We start from the raw sequence: 12,627 nt of genomic DNA on the forward strand, positions 1-12,627 counted from the left end.
ATAATATACATGCTTTTTTCGTTGTCTTTTTTTACGGTGAGATGTGTGCAAGGCAGAGAGGGAAATTTAGAACAGGAGATAACATTATTATCCTTATGAGGATAGGTTGTAGTCCCTAGAGATGAATCGAAGGAAAAGAAGTGTCGTTCGATAACTAGTCACAGTTTCACACGTCGTAACCTAGTGGTTCTTTAATTCCGGTTGTTGCTGATGTATGGCTCGAAATGACGATGTGGATGTCCAGTCGACTAGAAGTTGAGATAGTGGACGCGGGTGGAGATCTCCAAGTTCTCGAGATTTTTGACACTATAAACTCTCTTTATGTCTGTCGGTCGCGTAGATACGTTAGTTCGGGGTTTCTTCGTTGTAGAGTTTTATGCGTAGTGTACCATAATCTAATCACCCCANTCCATCGTCTCCCTTCATTTCCTCCTTTGTCTATTCTGTCTTCCACCTCCTCCTCTTTTTCTTCTTCTCTCTTCTCTTGCCATCTCTGCTCTGATAGTCTACGTGTGTGTGTGTGTGTGTGTGTGTGTGTGTGTGTGTGTGTGTGTGTGTGTGTGTGTGTGTTCTCACCCTTCTCGTCTCTCACTGAGGAGTGTGAGCCGCCTACGAGCTGTTACAGTATGTGTGATATGTTTTAGGGCGGAGAGCTGGATCGTGCCACATAACACTATTTATGGAAAGGAGGATATCAAAATAAATATATCTTTAAAAAAAATGTATTATGGAAATAGTCTTGTTTGTATTTGCATTTCATTTGATATTGAGTACGTCCCAAAGTGATGTAAAGTAATCAGATTACATTACTTGATATAGTGATACTAAGATTAGGTTACTGAATACATTTCTAAAGTACCCCTCCCAACCTTGTAGTGGACACATTAAGGTCAGCAGCTTTTGATGGAGGACAGTGAGCTCAGCCGTGTGTCTGCTAACCCACAATCCTCTGTTTCCGTGTGCAGTGGATCTGCTGAGCATGCAGATGGCGTGCGAGGTGTTCGAGCAGCACGCTCTGAAGCAGAACGAGCAGCTGCTGGACATCGCGCAGCTGGTCACCTGTCTGACCAGCCTGTACCAGCGGCTGGAGCAGAGCCACTCTCACCTGGTCAACGTCCCGCTGTGTGTGGACATGTGCCTCAACTGGCTGCTCAACGTCTACGACACGTACGTCAAGTACAAGCACAACGTAGTAGTAGTAGTAGTAGTAGTAGTAGTAGTAGTCGGAGTTGGATGGAATTCGTGCTCACATGTTTGTTTTGTTTGTTTGGTCAGTGGTCGCACCGGAAAGATCCGAACCCTGTCGTTCAAGACTGGAATCATCTCACTCTGCAAGGCTCACCTGGAGGATAAATACAGATGTAAGTCACTCACACACACATTACGCACTTTGATGACAAACAATTACAATATTTGAGGTACAACCCACCTTTGGGATGCATGTAGTAATGTATGTGGTAATCTTGTAACTGTCTACCTCTCCTCTGTCCAGTCTTGTTCAGGCAGGTTGCCAGTGCGACAGGTTTCTGTGACCAGCGGCGCCTGGGCCTCCTCCTCCACGACTCCATCCAGATCCCCCGGCAGCTCGGAGAGGTCGCCTCCTTCGGCGGCTCCAACATCGAGCCCTCCGTCCGCAGCTGCTTCCAGTTTGTACGTCGCTCCCTCACACAAACTCTTCTTTTTTACCTTTTGGTTTTTGAGTTATCTTAGTCATAATAAAGGCACTCATGCATGATGATAAGAGGACTGCAAAAGCCAAATGCACTGATGCCCGAGGCCCTCTAGATGAAGCTAACATATGAGCAGAGTGCACAAAATGTCACAATGCTTGTCTCGTTAAAAAAGGGCAAATGGATTGTTGCTCAGAGATTTAGAGAACAGGACAAAAAAATGATAAAACCAAGGATTATAAAACAAAAGGGATAAAAAAGTTCATGACTCCAGTAAACAGGGCCAGAGTTAGTCTTTGCAAGAACCACAGCCTGCAGATGATCCCTAACAGCTGCAGAGATGCTGCTGGAAATCTTCTACTAAGACACACACACACATGAGGTGGACCATCTCATCTTATGTAGCCCTAAAATTGCTGGAGTTAGCTTAGCATCATCCCAGCTGCTCATGCAACATGCATGTGGGCGTGAGACAGAAAGAGGGACATGGGGGGGGGGGTCAATTCCATGGAAACTCCAAAACCCCGGAGTTCCCAGAGTCCCTGCTGAGGGGAGAGCGGTGGATGAAGCCAACATGTTGTCTCTGGGTATTTTTCCCCCGTCTGTCCAACTCTTTTATTTATAGCAAGAGAGTGTTTTTAACAGTCATCATGAAATGGTTTATTTGCTTCGGACTATTTTCAGCGGCGTATTTATCAATATTTGGTTCTCTTGTTAATATTTCTGGCACAGGAAGTCGTATCTAGAATTGAGTCAAATGTGTTTTCAAAGGGGATAAAGAAATGGGTTTTTAACAGTTTTTTGACAAAAAATTCTACTTGATTACAGAGACTAAGGAGATATGAAGCTCGGATACAGACTAAATACCCATTAATAATATGCAATCAGGTCATGTTTTGATTGATTTACACACTATGCTTACCATGACTTCTTCTTGTCCAGGCCAACAACAAGCCGGAGCTGGAAGCGGCCATGTTCCTGGACTGGATGCGCCTGGAGCCTCAGTCCATGGTGTGGTTACCCGTCCTGCATCGCGTGGCCGCTGCAGAGACCGCCAAGCACCAGGCCAAGTGTAACATCTGCAAGGAGTGTCCCATCATCGGGTTCAGGTGCGTACAACCATGAAGCATCACCACTCCTCATGCACAGCAAATGTGCCTTAAGGAACACATTGTAATCTGCAGAGTTGAAGCCATTTTGCTCCAAAATATTATTTTACAAATCAAAATAAATGAACAATATTTATATAAACATGAGAAGTAGCAGAGCAATAGAGCAGCCTATGAGTACGTATAACTGATTGATGGTGTGATTATACTGGCTGTCATATGTGTAGCCTCAGCCCTTTGATGCTCAGGAAGCTTTTCGTCCTGTTCAGGTTGGGCCCTTAAAGGAGGTGTGTCTGTGCTATTCTTGACAGTGATACATTTTAATGAAGGGAATAAATATGTCCTTTAGTTACTTGGCTGAAAGAACTTTAACTACTCCTACCCTGGAGAAAACACAGCCATAAATCCCCCTTTTATTCCCTCTGTCTTTATTTTATTTCCTCCTGCTTCTCCACCTTCTCCCTTTTTCTCCTTGCTCTCTTTTCTTTTCACTCCCACATCTCTCCTACCCTCCTCCTTTTGTCTGGGCTTTCTTGACCTCCTCTGCTTTCCTTCCCCAGATATCGGAGTCTGAAGCATTTCAACTATGACATTTGCCAAAGCTGCTTCTTCTCCGGTCGCGTCGCCAAGGGACATAAGATGCAGTACCCCATGGTGGAGTACTGCACTCCGGTATGAATGTATTTATATTCCTGCTCTGCATTGTGTGTCGGAAAATTGGGATAATGGAAATGTTAGGGTGCCAGACTTCTTGAATAATGTCCATGCGCTGGTTATGAAGTGAAAACCATATTCTAGACCTCTGCACTTCAGAGTCTTCATATGAAGGACTCACTTTAGCCTCCAAAGCTAACTTCACTCGCTAGATGTGTGAATAAGAGCAAAAGGGCTTGAAATAATAGAGACGTGTTCTACAAGGTGCGTGTGTGTGTGTTTGCCCCACTTCCATGAATGAACAATGCCCCCTTTGTGCCCTGTCTCTCTGCAGACTACGTCAGGGGAGGATGTCAGGGATTTTGCCAAGGTGCTGAAGAACAAGTTCAGGACCAAGCGCTACTTCGCCAAACACCCCCGCATGGGCTACCTGCCCGTGCAGACCATCCTGGAGGGGGACAACATGGAAACGTGGGTCTCACACACACAGATCATGCTAAGAAAAAAGGAGCATTACACTGAAACACCATAAAGAGATAAGCATCTTAAGAGGATGAATACTTAAGATTATGGAAATCCACATCATTCTAGTTTTGGCTCTAAATACACATACGGGTTCTTTTGGCTCATAATGACCAATGATGACTGCCCTTCATGATTCAGCTCCCATCATGCCTTGCTGTGATGTGTCATCATCTGTGTTTTTTTGTCTTTCAGTCCTGTTACCCTGATCAACTTCTGGCCTGTAGACCATGCGTGAGTACCTTACACACACACACACACATACACACACACACACACACACACACACACACACACACACACACACACACACACACACACACACACACGCGCGCACGCTCAAACACTCACAACAATACTTGATAACATTGAATTCTTTCAATCCAAAACAAACACAACTCCACCTCCCTGCAGATCTGTGATTCAGGATGAGTCTCTTCTCAGATTCTGACTTTAAACAGATCGACAGTCTGTGTGTAATAGCTACATTTGTTATCTAGCTCATTTTAGTAACCTGAACAACAAATACCACATGCATGTGCGTCATCATCATTCCTCTGCAGAACACACACATGTACACAGAAAGAAACACCAGTTGCATTCAGAATGAAAACTTAGAAGTGCAACACAAATATTCCCTAAGTGCTTGAAGAGTCTGGCATATATCATGTTAAATTGGATTATCCTGACATTGTTCCTACTCCTCCACCTTTACTTCGTGGTGAAAACTAATGTATTGGCTTTTAACAGACACACGTTTACATGAAAAAGTGTCAAACCTTAGTTTTCCATTCTCTCTCTGTGTCGCAGGCCTGGATCGTCCCCTCAGCTCTCTCACGACGACACACACACTCGGATCGAGCACTACGCCAACCGGTAACACACTCTCTGCATTCACAGCAGCTCCTCGCAGCGTAGACTCACAGTGTTGCCAACTGAAGTCACCTTCCCTGTGATTCCAGACACCAGAAGCATTTGGATTGATGTGATGGAGAATACAAAAGCTGTGTTCATGCAGCCGTTAACTCACAGGGGATCGGCTGCCCTCATTTCTTGCTGACGTGTTTCAGGGGAACTCTGGTTCAGCATTTCCTTTTTATTACACTTAATAGATGGAAAAGCTGATTATTAAAGAGCTTTTTTAATTCTTTTAATCACATATGAGCGCTGTGTAAAGTCACATAACTCTCATTGACCTACTCAGGCATGTTTGAGAGACTTAAAGCAATTGTTTGCAACACAGTGAGTCTATATAAGTCATCTTAACATTACAGATGTGAACCAACTGTCACCTGTCATATGCAGCCAGTCCAATGGTACTCTATGTTGTTTAATATATAAGCCGATTGTGTCGTGTAATATATTTCACTGATGGGTTAACAGGAAACTAAACTCCCATTTGTGTGTCTTCCATCTACATTAAGGTCTATACGTTACTGTCCCAGGAATTTAGTAGAGATAATATACCCCACAGAGAGAATGTAAGAAATAAGAACAGCAACTGATACACTTTAAAATCAGTGGTGCATTCGAGTACCTTTTTAAGAGCTAGAACAACTCATTCTAGATGAATATTCAACATATGAATGGCTGTATATGTTAGTGTGGTTTGAAAGTAGTTTACGCATGATTGTTGAATCTTTTTGGGATACCTTGATAAACTATATTATAATGTGGTGTCAGCAGGCACTGTATGTGACGTCTCTATCTAGTAAGGTCGTATGAAGTGTCATAGTCAGTGATTTACCTACAGTCGATGAGGGTTTATCAAAGCAGACAGGAGTAGCCTCAGGATGCTAAGCTATGTACTGCTGAGGACCGCCCACCTCAACAATATCAGTTTTACTGCTTTACCATTCTGTTGAGCTGAGCACTTTTTAATCCTGCCAGACCAGCAATCCTGTGTCCTGCAGGGTAAAATCATGTTTTTTTTGTCAAAGGAGTCTGTCGGCTTTGAAGAGAACATAAAGGGTTCAGCTCCCCCTTGAAAAAGGCTGTCTGACAGCAAGGTAAAGCAGTGAAAATATTCTAAATATAGCGTGCACTTAAGATGATATTGATTTTTCTTAGCTTCCTGCAGGTGCTCCTGTCTGTTTCTCCAAACTTGGGGAGTGCCGAACGCTATCTACTGTAGGAGAAGTACTTTATAAAACCCCACTTCAAACTATCCCTTTTAAAAGCGAAATCACGGCAGGGGATTTCGCATAAAAGAAAACTACTTAAATAATGCTTTTAAATGTGCTACAATTATTTGACCAGCCGGGTAATAATGACAAATTTGCTCAGAAAAATGTCAAGATATCCCTTTGCATATATTAGAGTCTGTTAACATGATAAAGTGATGCATTGGCTTTATGGTGAATTATCCATAATAGCTTATGCTAATGCTCCTGAGATGTTGCCTGTGCCATCCAGTTCACCAGCATGTGCTTTAAAACGTCATTAATGATGAACTCAGAGGAGAGGCATCCTTCAATGCAAAACATCTCAGTGTTGTGCAGGGACGCTTACTGCTCCCAGAATGCACCACTGAGGAACTAGAAGCAACATCAACCCTAGTGAGTCAATCAAGCAGGCAATCAATCCCTTATTGAATCAGTCAGTTACTTTGCACCACTGGAAGTGCCCCCCCCTGTATTTGTATTGGTACTTTTACTTTCCCTCCGTGCATTCCTCAGTAGAGTCAGTGTGAGGCTGAACCTCTGACCCCTGCCAGAGAGCGTTTGACACGAGTCACTGTTGCCTTTGGGATAACACACACATACACGTATAACTACACTGACACAAACACACGCTGAGCCACGCTCCCCCTGTCGCGCATAGATCTGTTGGATTCCAGATAGCACGATTAAAGGGAGGTGGTAGGGCGGAGAAGTAACATCATTAAGCCTGGAGTGATCCTCCGAACCACGAGGTTATCTTGTTTCTGTAGCGCAGCAGATTATGAGCACAAACACACACCGGCCTGTCACACTCCATCTGCCTAAACACTCAGTGCCAAGCACCAAGCTTCTTTTTTTTATCCAAGCTGATAAAGCCCCGAAATCTCTTTACGCTCTGGGCACACACTCCAAACACCGGCAACTGATCTAGTGGAGATAGCGACACGGCCATTTCAATCTCTGGCTTTTTGCTTCATCATGATTGAAGGGCTTGTCTTTAGTTATCCTTTTTGTGATTCAACAATATTACGTAACACATGTTTTTTACTTATTTCTAGTGCCACCCATATAGCTATCCACCCCCCTTGCCCCTATACAAAAAAGTGGAGATAAATGGAAAAATAAAAAACATACCATTCAGAGACATATCTCAAAATATAGACAAATTAAAAACCCAAATGTCAAAGTATTTTCGATTCCCACATGACATACAGTACTATTGCAGTGTTTGTGACTAATGAGACTGCTGTAAATCAATGTTTTAAAGGCTGTCGGACAATTAAGTCAAAACAAACAGCAGTTTTACGTGTTAGTTGTCTGCCAGTTGCCTCTTTCACAAGGGTCCTTTAAGGCAATATAAGCCAACTTGTAAAAAAAAGGTGTAACTTGAGTTTATCGTGCATCAGTTGTAAACGCTATCAAATAAAATGCAACAGAGTGACGCTCACAGAAGGATGCACACAGGGCGAAATGATTACAGCATATGCCGGAGCAAAGGAAATCCTAACTCTGCTCTGAGGGGTCCGCTGCCCTCAGAACGTGCTGCGTGTGGTTCTGGTACTGACTGCTCTGTTTCTCCCCCCCCCTCCGCAGGTTAGCAGAAATGGAGAATCGTAATGGCTCTTATCTGAATGACAGTATCTCACCCAATGAGAGCATGTGAGAACCGCTTTCTGATTGCTTTGACCTCACTCACTGATTGGCTGTGTGTCAACTGGCTCCGCCTTCTTTGTTTACATTGGCTCATTGTGATGAATGTTACATAATGCTCAATGTTCTGGATACAACCCCATGTTGTGGTTTTTATTGTGTTTCTATCATCACATATTTTGATTTAGGGGAATTTGATCAATCTATTGATAGTCTTAGAAGATACAATTCTTGATTCTTATTTGAATAGATTATTCCCTCCCTGTCCCTGTCCATGAACTATGTTATATATTGTATATCCTGAGTCTGTGCGTTCTATATTTAGTCTAGCTGCAAGTAAATGTCCCATCAGGGGCAAAAAAGATCAAAGTTTGTACAATAAGTGCTAGGAGTCTGACATGAAAACGTAACCCTGTAATTAAAGTAGTAAAAATATAAATATATCCACATAACTTACAAGTGGAATGATGAAGAGAAAAAGATGAGTAGGGAGCATCTAGAGACTGAGAGCTTAACACTGCTCCCTTAATGAGTTTTACTTTCATGTGAGCAGTAATCTTCAAACGCCACACATCTGCAGCTCCTACAGTGTTCACAATGAACGAGCTGAAAGCAGGGCAGTGAACGCAGCAGCATCTCAATACACACAACCACACAAACACTTCCTAAAGTGTTCCCAATTTCTATCTAATGTCCGGAGAAATGTGTTGTAAGATCCCCTCTGTTTCATAGATTCTTCTTCTGTGGTGTTTTTTTCTGTTCTCTTTCAATTAAATCATTTTCTCTCTGTCTGTGTGTGCAGCGATGACGAGCACATGTTGATCCAGCACTACTGCCAATCCCTGAACCAAGGCTCTCCCCTCAGCCAGCCCCGCAGCCCCGCCCAGATCCTCATCTCCATGGAGACGGAGGAGAAGGGGGAGCTGGAGAGGGTACTCAATGACCTGGAGCAGGAGAACATGTGAGTGACAGGACAGAGTGACCTTTCCCCATAGCTGTGTGTTTATTACTTCACATGTGACTGATCCTCCTGCTGTCCTCTCCACAGGAAGCTGCAGTCGGAGTACGACCGTCTGAAGAAGGCCCACGACAGGAAGGGCCTGTCCCCGCTGCCGTCGCCCCCGGAGATGATGCCGGCGTCGCCGCAGAGCGTCCGCGACGCCGAGCTCATCGCAGAGGCCAAACTGCTGCGTCAGCACAAAGGACGCCTGGAGGCCCGCATGCAGATCCTGGAGGATCACAACAAACAGCTGGAGTCACAACTACACCGCCTCAGGCAGCTGCTGGAGCAGGTACACACACACACACACACACACACACACACACACACACACACACACACACACACACACACACACACACACACAAAACTGGAGCAGGTTCATACACAGGAACACAACATGGAGCCGGTACAGACACAGGAACTCACAAACTGAAGTACCCAATTATGTGATAATGTCTTTAAAATGCCAGAAAATGTAATAAAATCCAATGATGTCATAACCTGACCAGTAATGCAATAAAGCTATCATTTTCTTTTATAGTTTATTTCATCAATTTTGACTCCTGTAATTAAGCTGTGGCTTGGATGCCAGTTTGTATTTAATGTGTGTGTGTGTGTGTGTGTGTGTGTGTGTGTGTGTGTGTGTGTGTGTGTGTGTGTGTGTGTGTGTGTGTGTGTGTGTGTGTGTGTGTGTGTGTGTGTGTGTCTCAGACGGACTCCAAGGTGAACGGTACCGCCCTCTCTTCCCCCTCCACCTCCTCGCAGCGCTCCGACTCGTCCCTCCCCCTGCTGCGTGTGGCCGCCAGCCAGACTAATGACACCATGGGTGAGAACACACACATCTTAAACTTACAATGAACTGTTTTAGTGTGTGTGAGACCATGACTCAGCATTAGTTTCAGCCGCCTGTAGTTCTAAAAATGGTCTTCCTGTTTCAGGTGATGACGAACTGTCCAGCCCTTCCCAGGATGCATCTGGTCTGGAGGAAGTCATGGAGCAGCTCAACAATTCGTTTCCTCATAGCCATGGTACAGTACACTAACACCACCATTTCTTACATGCAATATTTTCAATTTTCTCTACAAACTCCCATCATAGATACAATCCTGCTATATTTCCTGAAAAGTAGAACAAAAATAGGAGAATGAATCCTTTCTTAAGGGATACAACTTAGAGAAAGGTCAAACTGGCAACTTTAAAGTCAGTAAAAGTGGAGAGATAACTATTATGAAGTGAACTAGTTTACATGCTTAATAAATAAAAAACATATACAAAATGGCCATCACTGTTTTAAGATGTGCATAATCAAATCAATTTCTGACCCTAAATGTAGTTACATTAGTCCTTAAATGAAGCATTACCCCCCCCCTTTCTTTTTCTCTATTAGCGACACAAAGCTGATTTGTTTCCCTCTTTCTGCCTTTCTTGTCTTCCTTTCCTTGTTTTCTCCCTGAGCCAGGAGGAAGAAGGGGATACCCGTGAGAGGTTAGTCGCTCACCTTCCTCCATCTCCACCTCCTCATCATGCAAAAGCCATGTTTATGCATGCACCACTATCGGAACAAAAACTCACAAGACGATTTCATAATTGGTTTAATAATGGAAACGGCTGTTGTATTCGGTGCAAAAAATAAACAACAGAGTGGGACGTCATGGTGAAAATCTAATATCTTTCCTCCCTCCCTTTCACTGCCTTTAATTTCCTTTCCCTCTTCTGTCTCCTGACGCTCTGTTCTCACAGTAGGGAGGTGTGTGTGTGTGTGTGTGTGTGTGTGTGTGTGTGTGTGTGTGTGTGTGTGTGTGTGTGTGTGTGTGTGTGTGTGTGTGTGTGTGTGTGTGTGTGTCGTGTAGTGTGTGTACGTGTGTAGTCGTAGTGTGTGTGTGTGTGTGTGTGTGTGTGTGTGTGTGTGTGTGTGTGTGTGTGTGTGTGTGTGTGTGTGTGAATATACAGTTCAGTGTGTTTGCAGTAAATGACATTGATGTTTATAGAGCTTTCCTTTCCACACATGTTGATTTTGTGTGTGAAAAACAGGTAACTCGGCACGTGTTGTTTCAGATGAGTCGTCTTTCTGTCTCTATGATTCAGTCAGTCTGTTAGCTTGTGTGTTTACCAGTGACTGTGGCAGATTGAAGGGCTGTCTGTAGTCGGAGGCCCTGCTGCCAAATTCAAATCGATGGCAGGCGTTTCCATCCCTGGCAGACAGTGGAGAACTTAGTCACCCCACAACTTCATCACACACTCTGTCTGACTCATGCACGTCCTGGCTCACTCACTCTCTAATCTCTCTTAACCCGATCTCCATTTGAAAGATTGTGTCCCAGCTTTGTGCTTTTGGTTGCTTTTAAAGAGAGCAACAGACATATCCCAGCCATCAGAGCTTCTGTCTGTTTGTGGCTCGGTGATGGAGTCACTTGGATGCCGGGTTGTAAACACGAGATGGAGCAATGGTTCTCTGAGCCAATTTTGAAGGTGTTGTGCTTTGCTATCAAAACCCTTAGATGTTGCACCGCCTCAAAATGTCCCATTTCCACTCACTATATAGCACAGAAAGTATTGAAGTAATGAACAAATCCTGAATCTTTTATACAATGCCTCTAAAAAAGTTGTTCCAAAAATCCCTTGGTGAACCTTTTGTTTTGTCATCAGAGCCAACGCAGTGCACAATATATTTTTTTTCAGCCATTAATAGCTACTCCATTTGTGTTTGTCTGTCAAAATCAACTCAAAGGTCAACTAACTTCAATCAGCAAGTTGACATTTGTAAGTGAGTAGTATTGTACGTCAATTTGTCAGTTTTCAAATGAACAGTTAATGTACAGAATAATAGAGATATCATATACTATGAGGGCATGATTAGCCTTTCCTCACACAATAACCATCAACTATATTCCAATACGCAATTTGTCATTTGAGGGTTTCTTTTCACCAAAATTGCTACATACTCCCTCCCTTAGGATGAGAAATGTAAATACTACTGCTTGTCTTTAGGTTTCTGAAAGTTGGTCAAACAGTCAATACATGTAAAGGCTTCCTCCTGTCCAGTATTGCTTGTTATGCTCGCTTAAGTATCTGCCGTACTTGCAAGTTCAGCTCTTAGATTCAGCACACTCATAATATCTCTGTATGCACACAAAATGCTCATGCATGCATACTCATCCTTGAGAACAGATTAAAGCCCACAGACATAAGGAGGGGGATCAATATGGTGGGAGATGAAAGAGACCAGTGAAGGAATGAGGTTAGAGACTAGACAGAGAGCGAGAGCCAGATTAAAGCAAGACAGCAAGACGAGACACGAGAGATGAGGTTAAGCTGAGGATACACTAAAACACTAGAGAGAGAGAAGAGCCTTGGAAAAGAGGAGGGAAGTGGATGCTGGGCTATTTTGCCTTCATCTTGTTTATCTGGGAACAGCGCTCCTGCATAATTTCTTGTTTTTTGTAATGATTGGCTCCCTTCAGACACATGAAACCCAGATTCAGCTCCAAAAGAAAGTTTGCTCTCCCCCTGTGGAGAGCAGAAGCTGTTACATAAGTTGTTATGCAACAGACCCAGCCAGTCTGTTGTGCTGGTCTGAGGCGAACACACCAGTGCCAACTCACCCCTCACTTCACCGCTGCTCTCTTTCTCTCTGTTCTTTTTTTAAACTCTTACTGATTTTCCCCCAGTCTCCCACCCCCTGTCAGTTTCCTCTCTGCAGTGTGCTGATTGAGACATCAAAAGGCCATGCGATGTGTGAATCCCCCCCCCAGGGATGCAGAGGGTTTTATCCTTCCCTCAAATCGATTTCCTCCACCTCTCCTGGTGTGTGTGTGTGTGTGTGTGTGTGTGTGTGTGTGTGTGTGTGTGTGAGTGTG

General features: G+C 43.8%; 1 protein-coding gene across 1 annotated transcript; it reads left to right on the top strand.

The window, feature by feature from the left end:
- Positions 1–224: 224 nt before the first annotated feature.
- On the top strand, positions 225–10,292 carry LOC104966511 (dystrophin). The gene is made up of 15 exons (XM_010795696.1): positions 225–273; positions 966–1,167; positions 1,276–1,361; positions 1,493–1,650; positions 2,613–2,779; positions 3,340–3,451; positions 3,768–3,904; positions 4,151–4,189; positions 4,766–4,831; positions 7,711–7,776; positions 8,570–8,728; positions 8,816–9,059; positions 9,482–9,596; positions 9,709–9,798; positions 10,230–10,292. Exons 1-15 carry the CDS (start codon positions 225–227, stop codon positions 10,250–10,252), a joined length of 1,713 nt encoding a protein of 570 aa, XP_010793998.1. The 3' UTR covers positions 10,253–10,292.
- The last annotated feature ends 2,335 nt before the right edge of the window (positions 10,293–12,627 follow it).

This window comes from Notothenia coriiceps, unplaced genomic scaffold (assembly GCF_000735185.1).
Source record: "Notothenia coriiceps isolate Sejong01 unplaced genomic scaffold, NC01 NC01_scaffold00037246, whole genome shotgun sequence".
Lineage (NCBI taxonomy): Eukaryota > Metazoa > Chordata > Actinopteri > Perciformes > Nototheniidae > Notothenia > Notothenia coriiceps.